The 14,811-nt window shown below is 38.0% G+C and overlaps 2 protein-coding genes across 3 annotated transcripts in view; one reads left to right on the plus strand and one right to left on the minus strand.

Annotated features, from left to right (window-relative positions):
- The first annotated feature begins 288 nt into the window (after window positions 1-288).
- Window positions 289-6,803, plus strand: LOC119598741 (aurora kinase-like). Of its 2 annotated transcripts, none has more exons than XM_037948527.1 (7): window positions 289-393; window positions 1,424-1,601; window positions 2,077-2,280; window positions 2,554-2,727; window positions 3,146-3,265; window positions 3,605-3,836; window positions 5,198-6,803. In XM_037948527.1, exons 2-7 carry the CDS (start codon window positions 1,459-1,461, stop codon window positions 5,300-5,302), a joined length of 978 nt encoding a protein of 325 aa, XP_037804455.1. In that variant the 5' UTR covers window positions 289-393; window positions 1,424-1,458; the 3' UTR covers window positions 5,303-6,803. The 2 variants fall into 2 exon arrangements, with proteins under 2 accessions (XP_037804455.1, XP_037804454.1); XM_037948526.1 differs by having other exon boundaries at window positions 290-393; window positions 1,393-1,601.
- A 5,185-nt stretch (window positions 6,804-11,988) lies between these two features.
- The window catches only part of LOC119598330 (tyrosine-protein phosphatase non-receptor type 14-like), a 35,225-nt gene continuing 32,402 nt past the window's right edge, over window positions 11,989-14,811 (minus strand). The window contains exon 21 of the mRNA XM_037947986.1: window positions 11,989-14,811. This exon is cut by the window's right edge and continues 578 nt beyond it. The gene's annotated coding sequence lies outside the window, so the exon portion shown is untranslated.

A 14,811-nucleotide genomic window follows, 5' to 3' on the forward strand; every position in this document is an offset into this window, starting at 1 on the left:
ACACTTAACCTATGGACTATGAAATTAATATAATAAAAATACACAAGATACTAAAATTTATATGAAAAAGTAGATGCTAATAATGATAAGCACATTGGAGTTTCAGAGATCCCATCCACATATATAAAACATAAAATCAAACGCATCGCAACCGTCGCTAAAACTCTGAAAATTTTATAGAACCGCTGCTAAAATAATAACCGACACCCAAAACACCCTTAAAAAGCTCAAAATCGACGACAAAAGCCGAAAAGGCGTATGTAAAGAATACCAGATTTAAAGCCCATCTCTCGACCAATCAGCGTCGAGATCCCGGATTTAAATCTCTCGAAAGGCTGCGCGACTCGGCTCCCTTCTCCCTTCGCTATTTTTTCTCGTTTTTCTCCTCTTCTGGTAAGTCTTTGGGTTTTCTGGTGGTTTCCGAAGGCGTCCTTGTGTATCGTGTGTAGTCTACTGAGAAAAAATGAGACGAGTTTGGCCGAAAAGAGACGAAATGTGTGGGGAGTTCTTGTGTGTGAGAGAGAAGCGCGGATTCTACGAAAGCAGAAGTCGATTATTATTTTTTTAAATGCATTTCCACCTCTCATTCGTATGCTAATTACATTTATTTGAGTACTTTGGCGTACTTTCCATTACTTTCTTATCTTTCATAAAGATTCAGTCTGGAGTTTGAGGCGATAAAGTCGAGAAATAACTTCCATGAAAATTCGAAATTATAGGCTTAAAAATCTTGTTTATATTTGTTATATATTTATTTTATCGATTTTTATCATCCTCAAAGTCTAAAATATTAACGAATGAGTGAAATAGTGTAAGAATAAGCAATCCTGTCTTTCAATAAAGAAAAGGTGTGATGAAAAGTCAACAAATACATTTTTTTATTTAAATACTCATACTGAACTTTTTTTTTTTTTTTTTTTCGAAGTAGTTCTAGTAATTCCGTCATCTTTAAGTTCGCTCTTTTATATCTGCTAGTTTCATAGATACGGGAACGTTTTTTCCATGGATGATTTTTTTACTTGTTTAACTAATAAGGATATTTGCCCACAGATCCCAAGAATGCTTTAGCATATTATATAAAGATCTTTCACGCTATCATTAGGCGATTAATACATCCAGATGCCTGTGAAACTCGTACGGGATAAGATTTATCGACAGATCCACAGCGACCCGTACAAACGTAGTCTCTACCACACATATTCTGGTTAGACTGGTAAACCTCTTCTTGTCGTTGGATAAGGGAGCGCAGTTCAAGCTCCAGAGGATTTGCAGCTGGGGTTTGCCGGCCTTTGCTGGACGACGAGCACGTAGGCCACAGCACGCTTGAATTATTATACAATCGTCAGCAATTTATACCTCAAATTAAACAACAACGTATCCCACTCATTTCAGAACAAACACTATCACCTTCTCGACCCCACAGCAAGCAGCAGCAGCAGGCCAGTCGCGGTGCAGTAAATGCTGACCAATAAGGAGAACGGGACGATGGCAGGCAGCAGCAGCAGCAGTTCCTTGCGACTGCCCCTTCAGGAGACCTCCAACGTCCCCAAGAGCACGGAGGCCTTGCGGAAGGAGAGCACCAGCAGCACGGGCAGCACTGGGTGGGTCTTGGGGCTTGCTTCGTTCGTGCTGGGACGTTCGGCTTCTTTTGTGTGTTTTGTGTTGCTCTCCGGCTTTCTCTCTTTCCTGTTTGCCTTTTCTCTTTCTTTTCCTTTGCGTTTTTCTTTCTCACATTTTCTCTCTTTCTCTTTCTCTCTTCTCTTCTCTTCTCTTCTCTTCTCTCTTTCTCTATCACTTTTTCTCTCTCTCTCTTCTCTTTCTCTCCTCTTCTCTCTCTCTTCTTTCTCTCTCTCTCCTCTTCTTTCTCTCTCTCTCCTCTTCTCTTCTCTCATTCTCTCTCTTTCTCTCTCTCTCTTTCTCTATTCTTTTCTCTCTCCCTCTCCCCCCTCCCCCATCTCTCTTTCTCTCTCCCCATTCCCTCATCCAACTACTCCTCCCACTCTGATCTGGATATTTTTTTAAAAGATCTCCACTCCCCTTTTTTCCACACTGCAATGAAGTCCACCAATTTTGCAGGGAGAAAAGTAAGCGCAAGTGGTCCCTCGATGACTTTGAGATTGGCCGTCCTCTTGGGAGGGGGAAGTTCGGCAACGTTTACCTGGCGCGAGAGAAGTCAAGCAAGTACATCATTGCGCTCAAAGTGCTGTTCAAGTCACAACTGCAGAAGGCCAACGTGGAGCATCAGCTGAGGCGGGAGATTGAGATCCAAGCCCATCTCAGGTGAGGGAAGGCTTCTTTTTGTTCTTCGTCTTTCATTCATTCTTTCTTTCTTCTTTTCCCATTTATTTTCCTTATTTATTTTATACTGTTTAATGCTCTGGGTAGGTTCTGCTTAAGAGTTTTTTGTTTTTTCATCTGAAGTGTGTGACAGTGGATCTTTCAGTCTTTGTTGTTAGAATTACCAGGACACCATATCAACAGAGGACTCCATATTAACTTTGCAAGCTTTGATCACTTCATAATGAAAGGTAAAAACATCCTTCCAACCACCAGGCATCCTAATATCCTGCGACTCTACGGCTACTTCCACGACGATGTGCGAGTGTACCTCATCCTGGAGTACGCGCCTCGTGGAGAGCTGTACAAGGAGATGCAGCAGCAGCCTCACAGCCACTTTGATGAAAAGAGATCAGCCAAGTACATCATGCAGCTTGCAAATGCCCTCAAGTAAGGGTTAGAGTATTTACTCCTTTTTTTTTTCCATTTTCATTTACTTCCTCCTCCCCTTCTCCACGCCACTTTCCTTTTATATTTCCAGGAAAATGGACTAGAGTTTTCATTTCATTAAAGTGTACAGTGTTTAGGGCTGTCCAAATTATATTTCTTTGCCTTTTAGATATTCATCTGCCATATAATGGGAGAGTGGTGTAGTTGAAGTTCACTTATTGCAATATGGATAACTGTGACTTTATTTGGTACAACTCCTGCATGCTTGCAACATTTAGAAGTTATGTTAAGACTAAAGACATATATAACATATGCTAGTTATCTCACTTACAGAAAGAGTATATCTTCACCTGAAAGAGAGTGATTTCTTATATATATATGGCCATGCAACTGCATTACAAGTTGATTGTCCTTCCAGATACTGCCACACCAAGAAAGTCATCCACAGAGACATCAAGCCAGAAAACTTGCTGTTGAGTCTCAGAGGTGACCTGAAAATTGCTGATTTTGGTTGGTCAGTTCATGCGCCATCTTCAAGGTAGGTTATGTGAATGGGATATACATACATACATACATATATATATATATATATATATATATATATATATATATATATATATATATATATATATATATATATATATATATATATATATATATATAATATACATATACATATACATATACATATACAATATATATATATATATATATATATATATATATATATATATATATATATATATATATATATATATATTATTAATCTTACATTTTTTAAATGTTATATTTGGGTTGGAGTTGGAAAGAATAAGGAAAAGGATCATATGTAGACAAACGTAGGAGAAAAAATTAACATTTTCATTTATATTTTCAGACGGACTACACTTTGTGGCACACTGGATTACCTCCCACCAGAGATGGTCGAAGGAAAGGCCCACGATGAGAAAGTGGACTTGTGGTCTTTGGGCGTTCTCTGTTATGAGTTCCTGTGTGGCAAACCTCCTTTTGAGGCAGAGACCAATTCCGGGACTTACAAACGCATCACCAGCGTAGATCTGCGGTTCCCGTCCCACGTCTCAGATGGAGCTAAGGACCTCATTGTTAAGGTGAGTGTCTTTGTAGATGGAAGAAGATTGTTAGATATACAGCCTTTATTGTGACATGGTGGCAGACAAAGTCCTTTAACCAACTGTTAATGGATATATGTATTGTCCACTATAGTCTTGTTTTGTGAATTTTGATTTACATTTAGAGGGCATGTCATGCTGCCTCATTTCTTTATTCCTTCATTTTTTTAATACTGAAATTAGTCCATTGACTTTATGGTTATTATAGTGGTATTAAAATACTAATAGCAATACAAATAAGAATCTTCCCAAAAATCAAGAAAAAGGGTAAATAGGTATGATAGGTAGGACTAGTTCTTGACTCCCAGGTATCTAAGCTCTTGTGCAGTCATCTGTGCATTTGTGTACATGCCATCCTGGTTTCATTGGATTAAGACTTGCTATGTCACAAGTCTGTTGCAGTGTATGATATTCCATCACTGTCATTCTTGATTCAGCTGCTAAGAAAAAGCCTTTAAGACCTGGGATGAGCAGGTGAGGTCAGAGGGACTAGCTAGTGACTCCTTCACGACTTAACATTTGTGAAGTTGACAAAACAAAACTGCAAGTGTCTGCCATGAATTGGTTAATAATAATATCACTATCTTGACCTTCCTGCTCTTCAATCCCCACCATTAATCCCTAAGAACTGCAAATCCTCCAGCTTGTCTGTCTCCTCAGCCAGAAAAAAGGCATGATTTTTAGAGTTTAACCTTGTTAAATTTTATTATAGGCATTTGCCTAGCTCAACTTGATGCCCCATAAAATGTATATTTTACTGTCACATATCATAGATCATGAGTAGTGGTAAAGTGGAGAGTTTAAAAATGTTCTCACAGTTACCCTATGTTTATGAATGAAATTGGGAACAGATTGCTATTGAATATGTAAATAAACATATAAAATTAGTTTTTACTTTTTAAAATCATAGAGGTATTTATTAGTTTGTAGAGGTGTATATATGGTAAAGAGACATTGATATACATGGAGGTAAGTTTGTGATACACAATAGTATAGTGTAGAAGGCAAATGAGGAAAGAGGAAAAGATCAAGATCTGGGCTGGATGGAATGTGCCATGCACTACCATAATTACTACATTCACTCCATATCAGAAATTAGAGGTGTGAAAACAACTATGTGTTGGTTCAGGGATAGAAGGGCCTACAGGGGAAGTAGGGGTATGGGAATGGTATAAAGTGAAGGAAACTTTCCAAACATACCAGGTATACAAGTGGACCTACATACACCTCAATCACAATGAAAAAGTTGCAGGAAAAATCCTGTCAGTTTTTGACAGGCCTTCCATAATCATGACAAATAAGACAAGAAGGTTCCATTAATCCTGTTCTTTCTTCCCCAGCTACTCCGTCACAACCCTCGTGCTCGCTTGAACCTCGAGGGGGTACTGGCGCATCCCTGGATCCAAGAGTGTACCAAAGACCTGCCTACTCCCTCGGGTCACTGAGTGGTGATCACAGGGGGGTCTCAAATATTGTGATATTGTCCTCGAACAAGTTTATTTGAATTTTGTACAAAGTTAGGTGCTTTGATCAGGATCTTTTCTAACAAAGATATTTTGTATTCCCTTTTAATCAGTAACAAGTAGATTGACCTTGAAGCTGAAAACTATAGGTCATTCCATTTAGTGTTCTACAAAGGGTATTTGTAATATTTGATTAATATTTCTCCATTGTATTTATTTGTGATTATACAGTGGGATAAAAAAGAATGACATTTTTATTTATATTGCAAACGTAATGGTAGAGGAATGTACTAGATTTTATTACCAAGTGCAGAAACACCACTCCCTGGTAGCTTTTGTAAACATGGGCATAAATAGATCATATTGAAAGTATATAAAATGGAGGGAGTGATTATTAAAGTTTTTTGTCAAATGTATCCAACTAGATTTTTACATCGGGGACTTTTGGGGTTTATGGTCAGGGTTCCAGCATATCTTTTATAACAATATGAATTGACCTGGGTGACCTCTGACTATCCAAGCTTTATACTGGCAGAATGCTTGTGGGACTTTGTATTGTATGCTTGTGCAATCTCTTCTCTTTTTCTCTTGCCCTCTAGCTCGTGGTACTGTATTGTTCAGTTTTCTCCTTGTTGCTCTTTCAAGATCATCCTAGCCTTGATAACTGCTGTCCATCAGAGCTTTTTTCATGTCAGTTTTACTGGTATTGACAGACTTCTGTAAATAAGATTCTTTTCCCATCTTTTTTTCATTTTTGCTGCATTATGAGATAAGATCATATATAGAACAGTGATTAACAAAGCTTTCTGAACTGAACACAGCTGCTTTGGCTGGAAAGGTGTGCATGTAACTGATTGATAGTAAAGAAAATCATAGCATTTTCTATTTCAAGATTTTCTCCAATCTTTTTATAGTTAAACTGTAAAAATATGAAATGATTTTCCCCTGCTTCCCATTCTCCATGCATTGCTTGACATTCTGCTAACATATTCTAAACTTTTGATGTGTTAGCTTATCTTCTAGCTTGTCTTTTAGCTAATATGTCATAAATTTTATTCAGTGAAATATTTCTGTTCACATGTTATGCAGTTTTGTACTTCTGTTTTGTTATTCCTCTAAGAATGTTACTATTTACTCTTTATTTTTATTTATTTATTTATTTACCCTTTTTTTCTCATTATTATTATTTTTGTTTTTTTCATTATTATTACTACTTTTTTTTTAGTTTTTAGTTTACTTGGATATTGAGATTGCCACAATGTGTTTCATTAGTATAATAAGTATTACTAGTATGAAAGTTGTGTATATAGATTACTAGATAAGTTCACTTTAACAGGTTTTGTAAAGCAGGAAAGTTAATCTTGCCTATGCAACTTGTATTTACACTGCATTTATTCAGTACTTTATCTGTATTTGGTTTTTAAACAGCTTGGATTTAATGATAAAAGTATATGGCCTGGAAAACAAATGTTAACTGTTCTTACTTTTGCTTTTTTTTTTCCCCTTAAAATTTGCCACTGATCATTCAACATTTTTCTTTTATTTATATATATGTATTTTTAGGAAAGTAGTAAATCCAGAAATGGGATATCGTATATAAATTTAACAAAATAAAATGTAATTCCTTTCTCATACTTTGTTATTAAACTTATCCTTCAACTTGTAGTTCAAGCAGTGTAATGGTAAATAAGTTTTAAGATTTGCATCATTGCTGTTTCTTTCAACCTGAGATTCATATCTTCATTTCTTGTGTAGAGCAATTAAGGATGAAGAATGTTTTGATAATTATCAATTTAAATGACAACATAAATTAGATTGTTATTACTATATTCTGTATGATTAATTATCATTGAAATTTCCCTGGGTTATAGTATCTATTGTATAAAACTCCTAGCATCTGTAGCATACACTTAGAACTTTTCTTATGTCCCCTCTTATCTCTTCTCCCCATTTCCTTTTCCCTCTCTTCTTCAGCATCCCCATCTTTTCAGCCATGCTGAAAAGATGAAAGGCTGGCTTTGTGTCAGTCATGAGCAGTCTCTGGGAGCCATGGGCACAGTATTCCCTTGGTTAACTGCCTAACCCTTATCCCTCATAGGGACCCTGAGGGGTAAACCATTTCCTCTCCCCATCTATTTCAGGCTCACCATGGCCAATTAAGATTTCTTACCCTTATTAGGGACATTATGGCTTGCCCCTTCATCAATTAGCCCATCAGTATATTATTTCACTGGTTTCCCGACCACTGATACAAATACCCCCTCAATGTTTGTGGTCAACTCAATCCATTCCGAATCATCCACCCAGGTCATTACTCATCCCTCAGAATAAACCCCTTCCTCTGTCCCATCATCTACTGCAGTCTTTGTCTACCCCCACCCCCCTTATTACTACTAGTCACCTTTATTATCCTCCCCCCAACAGTACTACATTTCTTCATACTACCCCACCTTCCTCCCACCCTCTTCCGTCTACTGCTTCCATCTCTGCAAGCCTTATTTTTTTAGTACCCTTTTTGGCCCAACAAGTGGGATAATTTTTTCGTAATTCCCCCTACAGCCCTGTACTCTGACAATACCCTTCTCTTCCAACACCTTCTCCAAAAACAAGTAGGCAAAGTTTCCTTACGCAGTCCTTCTAATTGTTCATACCTTGTTACAGTTACAGCTGAGTCCCAAGCTCACACATTCTCTACCCTGACTGACCTCACTGGCAAACCTATTCCTGCCTAACCTCACTCCTCCCTTAACCCATTGCCGACAGGTGGCATGTACGTACATGCCATGGCATGGCGGGACCATCTGCCGGGGGCACGTACGCACATGCCATAGAGTATGCATGGACATGCCATGAGTTTTTTTTTTTTTTTTGTTACAATCACGGCAAAAGATTATTTTTTTGCCAGTGAAAGTGTGATTAAGTCGGTTCTAACACTCATTTTTACCATGCAACAAACAAAAAAAATGCAACAAACCGACAATTTCAACTCCATGATGCCACACACTGCTTATTTTATTCGGACTATAGACCGAATAATGATCAACTATGGAGTCTATATAACAACAAAAATACCCTTCAGTCTTGATTTATCAGGAAGTTTGGCAAGTAGAGACTGTAAAAAATAATGAAAATTGAAAATACAACATATCTTCGTAGTATTATGAAGAAACGGCATGGGATGCTGGTATTTGGCATGAGTGGTCGCGCATGCTCGGGCGACGATATAAGCCCCCGGCAGCGAGGCCCCGGCCTCTATGAATGCTACCCGTCAATTATGGGTTAATATTAGACTGAAAACGACTTGCTCGCATGCCTCGTCGACTATGATGCAATGGCAGTCCAGTGCTATGGTATTCCTCCTAGAGGCCAAAGTAAGTCCTACACCAATATTGCCAAGATTAGTTTCCATAGACATGATCTTCCCCATGAAGTTTATATTGGAGTGCCCTACCCTGTCTGACCATATCTACCTCTTCCCTGTCAATGTTGGTGATTTGGCGACCCACCCAGACACTCACTCCACAGCCCATTGCCCTCCATGTGCCCAACCTGATCATGACTGTTCAAATTGCTCTGCTCAGTCATGCACTTGTGCCAATTGTGGTGGCAATCACAATGTATTTTATGGGAACTGCCCTGCCTACAAACTTGAATCTGACATTGCAGTTCTCAGGTTCAAACTAGGCCTCACTCTACGTAAGGCCAGATTAAAGGCATGCTGACGAGGTTATTCTCCTACCTATTCTCCTAACATCTTCTCAAGAAGTCTTATTATCTCCCCCAGTATCTCTTCCCTCTACCTCAAACCATCCTATCTCTACTCTCGCTCTCCCCTAGTCAAATTCCTTTGCCAGTCTTAATCCCATACTCCAATCTTTACCACCTCCATGGTACCTATCCTTCCTCCTTCTCAGTCTACCTCTCACACCAATCTAAACATTCCACTCCATCTTCTACAACAACCTCTCCTACACCCGCCTCTCCCTCTGCTCCTCAGACATCTATCCCTTTTCACTTCCACATACGAAAACCTTTGTTTGTCAGATCTCCCCACCCAACTTCCCTCCAGAAACTTTTGAAGACATCCAAAAGTTCATAAGCATGACTCAAGCGAATGATCCATGCCCTCATTCGCTCTACATTCAAAGTATTTGCCAAAATCCATCCTTCACCTCCTCAAGTTCTGCCTACCTCTCTTCCTCCCACTCACCCAAAAACACCCTATCCTCTCCTCTTCCATGTGCATCACCATTCCCTCTTCCTTCCCCATTATCCTTACCACTCCCACCAAGATGCACACATGACTGCCTTATGTCACAAAATGTTTTTAGATCCCTCCCCTTCTGACACTCTTCCCAATACTTCACCTTCCTGTTCCCTTATTTCATTCTCTGAATTCTTCTTCTACTTCTACAATTTTGTTTCTTACTGCATTACCCTCTGATTGTTTTATAATAGCTCTTGCAGTTTTCCTCATACAGTGTTACTCTCCCTTCCTCAGACACATACTCTCCATTTGATCTGATAGCCCTATAACTTTAATCCCATCCCCTTTTTACAAATCCCCACCGTATTCCATTTGCTCCCCCTCAATACCCTTTTCATTACCATTCTAATCTAGTGGTCTACAACCTTTGACATCTAACACATCCTGTTCATTAATTCATTTCCACCCTTTTTGGTAATGCCTTACCATAGTACTATATGACCTTTGATGTCTAACCATTTATTTCCTCTAAACATTAACCATTAACCAGACCTTATGACTCCATATTCTTTCACTGCATTTGAGATATTTTCTGTCCATACCAAAAATCTTATAATATGATATAATCTTACACAAAAGTAAACATAAACATACAAGTGAAGAGTGTGACTAACTTTAGAAACAGTCCTTTCCACAAAGTGATGCAAAATCAAATGAGCCTAAAATCAGTATAGTTATCCAGAATCAAACATGACAAGTATAAATGTAATATGTAATATGAATCTATTTGAACAATATACTAAACCAATTTTTTGCACCAAAATCCATGGAGTGGACTATAATCAATAATACACAAATAGTGTATGGTTAAAAAGTGAACAAATGTGCTAGATTCCTTTAGTACTGGATAGCACTAAGGGTGGAGGGGGGACATCAGAAGGAAGAGAATAGATGTTGCCAGTTACCTTGAATGTAGTGGGAATGGGAGCAGAGTGATTGGAGGGTGGATGAGGGATAGATATGTTTTTTTGAGTAATGATTAGAAAATTTTGAATGTCTTCAAGAATTTCTGAAAGGGAGTTGGTTGGGGAGGTCTGAGAGTTGGCTGGGGAGGTCTGAGAAGCAATTTTTTTATGAGGGGAAGAAAAGGAGACACATTTGAGAAGCAGAGAAAGAGATGTGTAGAAAATGGGGTAGAACATTTAGAGAAACCAGGGAAGTAGAGGTTGGAGTATCTGGATTTAGAATGGCAAAAAAAATTGACTGGGAAAGGGTGGGGGTAGTAGTGAGAATGCAAGGAGTAGGAGGAAGAGATATAGGGGGAGATGTAAAAACATCTTGGGGAGAAGTGGGAGGAACAGAACAAAGGACAGTACTAGAGTAGGGAGCAAGAGAAAAACCTTGTCAGCCTTGCCTCGTATAAAGTGAGGTCAAGTTTGAATCTACCAAATTTGTAGGCAGGGCAGCCCCAATAAAATGCATTATGGGAGCAACCACAATCGGTACACATGATCCACAGGGAAGCTTGAACAATCATGGCCAGATTGGGCACATAGAGGGTAGTGGGCTGTGGAGTGAGCCAGCACTTTTGACTGATGGGGAAGGGTTTGATATAATTGGGCAAGGAAGGACCCTTCACCAATATAAACTTTATAGGAAGGTAACCTTGGCAATATTGGTGTGGGATTTTTGGTAGCCTTTGGGGGGAGTAGTGTATTTTACTGATAATGCATCATAATCAACAAGCAGGCAAGCAGGCAGTACTGACAGTCTGACCTATCCGTCATAAACAGTGCAATCAGCCAGGGAGATGGAAACAGCTCCAGTACAAGTATAAAGGGAGGAGTGAGACTGGGCAGGAATAAGTTTGCCAGTCAGCTTGGGACTCAGATGTAACTGTGATACGAGATGAATGATCAGAAGGGTTGCAAAAGGAAACAGCCAGCTTGTCTTTGAGACATTGTTGGAAGAGGAGGGCAGGAGGTAGAGAAAGTGTTGTTCAGTGAGGTAGTACTGCAGGGAGGTAACACTAAGGATGAAGAGTAGTAATATGGAAGGATATTAGGAGAGGAAGGAATGTTTTCTGGAGGTTGGGTAATGACCTGTGCCCATGGCTCCCTGAGACCATTCAGGACTGACCTAAAGACACCGCTCTTACATCTTGGGAAGAAGATAGAAGAGGGTGCTGGAGAAAAGAAGGAAAAGGAAAGGGGGAGAAGAAAAGAACATGCAAAATTGGCTGAACTTGGGGCTGAGGTCCAAGGTAAGGGAGATCCCCAACACTCCCCCCCCCCCCAACAATCGCATCAGATTGGTGGGGAGGTAACAGGGAGAAAGTTATTGGTTATGAAATAAAGTACATTCTCTCATCCAACTGATATGAATTTTGAATAAGCAGGGATGATTTTATGCAAAAATTTCAAAAGGTCTTTGAAAAAATCAGGGTTAATCAAACATCATCTCTTAAAAAACAATTATTTAAAACTTCCCAATATACATGGCACTTTTTTTAGAGAAATATATAAATACACCAAACAGTGCTGGCCTTTATATCAAGCACTGTCATAAATTTACACTCTTGTATATATATTCATAGGTACAATGTTCAAAAAACAATTGTAATGCCAAAACAGTTGGCAGGAGTGGAGTTAGTGACATAAGCATAAGCCTGTCAGTGGCAAGACTGACCTTGAAAGACGTCCGGTAAAGGATTTTTCGGTATGGAAGCATGAATGAAAACACACACAAGGGTATTCACAACTCTTCCCCAGATGAGCATCGACCTCAGTACCAAATGGCTCCCAATCTGTATTCTGGACTTTGTGACCAAAATTGCTCATGTTCCTCCTCTATTACCCCCACCTCCCTTTGCATCTTTTTGATGTTATTGTTCTCCCACATCACTATCTTTATTTAATGAATAGTTTTCAAACAGCTTAAAAATTACACAATATTATCTATTTTTTAGGGTAAACGAGGAACGAAATTCTTTTGAGTCCACAGGTACAGCTAAAAGATTAACAATAATTCTTCTTTGACCCTGATGGTATGTATTACTCTGATTGCTGGTTTTGGAAGACATAATTTTTAGAATGTGTAAAAACTTGAGGAAATTTTTAAGTACTAGAAGCTGAGTGATTGTCAATAGAGTAATAAACAAGTTGTTCCCATTTATGAAAAAAATGGCCATATGGCAATTCTATGGATCACCCTCGTAATTGTAAAAAGCAAACATACATATACATAATTTTTTTTTTCATAATGAGCCTAGGCCCATCTCCTGTGTAGGTCTTAAGTATTGGATTTTCAAAAATCACACCACAAAGAGTAATATTTCAACTATAACATTTTCTGTTAAAATAATAATTATAATACTCAACACACTTTAAAGAGTAACTGCCAGTGTAAAAATATGAGAAGTTGTAAGAAAGAAATATTGCATACACAGACTTCAGTAACACTATCACTGTCTCTACTCCAAATATTGTTTGGAAGAGTAAATGCCCTAAGGTTGAATATTAGGTAAATAAATAAATGAAAACAATTCAACAAAGCCAAAACAACTTACTTAAATGCCATTAGCTGATGAACCAAACAGAAAACCACTAGCACAAATGCAATGCAATGCCACGGGTCTCCATTTCTTGCACTCTGAGCTGCTTTATGAGTTCTGACCAATGCCAAACTTCTGAAATTTCTCAGATAGCAACCTTAACCACAGATGTTTGTCCAATTCCCATAACAAACAAAGCTATGGCAGTCATACACAAGCATAACAAGAAGTCACTGGCATATTTCCTCATTCTTTAAAAATGGGTTATACATGAAGGTTTACACAGGTACATCCATGTGAATATATTTACATGTATACAATATATGTACAAGTCTACATATACTGTATATGTATGTATACATTTATACATGCATGTACAAATGCATGGGTGCATGCATTATGCATACACAAAGATCAGAATTGAGTAACATCTCAAGAAAAATACATATGTACAAAATTTTATACAATGTGTTCAGTAATGAACAACACTCTATGACAGAAAAGAGGTGGTGAGTTAGACTGCCGTCATAACAATAGTTTTACATTAGCTTAGACATAAACCAAACAGACATATACACACAGGCACACATGCAACATACAGTACCTTATCAAACTTCAGATACAAAATAAGAGAGAAAAAATAAATAAATAAATAAATAAACAAAAAATGAACATACTTTAACTGAAATCTTCATTGATCATCCAAATTGTCAGTGAAATTCATTCTACTTTTCTTTCTATTTCTATTATGTATACACACAACTGTAGTAAGACATGTATCATGTGACTCTATAAACACTTATTCCTTCACAACCAATATATGATAAAGAAATGCAAGTCAATGTAACCTTCCTTTGCTATCTTTTGGCCAGTCTCCTGGGGTCCACTGCTTATGGGCTGAAGCTGTTCTGTGGTTCTTTTATGACTTTGTCCAATCTATGCAATGGAGGTCTTTTGTGTGTGTCAATAATGGTGTGTGTGTTTAGGCATGTGTTCAGATATATATACAGATTGAAATACATGAATAATGCATTTATTCTCTTTGTTCACTTTTTTTAGGACTTTCAGTTTTATATCTTTTCTGCTGAGGATGACTGGAAATTTTTATTGCTCTATTGGAACTAATATATTGCTCGCTCTCACTCTCACTCTCGCTCTCGCTCTCGCTCTCTCTCTCTCTCATTTACTCAATCTTGCAATCACATTCCCTCAACTCTAAAATAAACATAAATAATGAACACATACAAAGAAATACTATTAGAAGTAAAAGAATGATATCATGTAAAAGCCAAAATTATACAGCAACTCTCTAAACCTGATTGCAGTAAGCACACAGGATGCAATCACCATGCCACAGCATAATAAAGTTGCATTCTTTTCTTCAAATTTTCTCACTCTATTTACTTCTGGTATACTTGGAAGAATGAAAATCTTACTTCAAAAAGAGCTTAGCAAACCAGCTGGTTTGCATATCAGTCTGCTACTTGATAAAAGCACCAATGATTATGTAAAACTATTCTTCTGTACTTTTAGCAAAGGCATTTTCGGCACTTTTTTCAACTTCTAGAAATTCACATCTTTACTGCCTTTGGTCAAGCTGCACAGTTTCACATATATATACACACACATAGACCATTAATAAAGACAGTATAAAATATAGAAGGTGGGGATGCTATTGTGGCAGAATGGCTGTTTAAAACAACCAAACTGCAGTAATTAAAATGTCAGTCA

This window comes from Penaeus monodon, chromosome 41 (assembly GCF_015228065.2).
Source record: "Penaeus monodon isolate SGIC_2016 chromosome 41, NSTDA_Pmon_1, whole genome shotgun sequence".
Taxonomy (NCBI): Eukaryota; Metazoa; Arthropoda; class Malacostraca; order Decapoda; family Penaeidae; genus Penaeus; species Penaeus monodon.

Coding starts and splice junctions, on each gene's coding strand:
- LOC119598741 (XM_037948527.1), top strand. CDS start 1,459: ATGCTGACCAATAAGGAGAACGGGACGATGGCAGGCAGCAGCAGCAGC. Junction 1,602..2,076: donor AGCAGCACGGGCAGCACTGG/GTGGGTCTTGGG, acceptor CCAATTTTGCAG/GGAGAAAAGTAAGCGCAAGT. Junction 2,281..2,553: donor GAGATCCAAGCCCATCTCAG/GTGAGGGAAGGC, acceptor TCCAACCACCAG/GCATCCTAATATCCTGCGAC.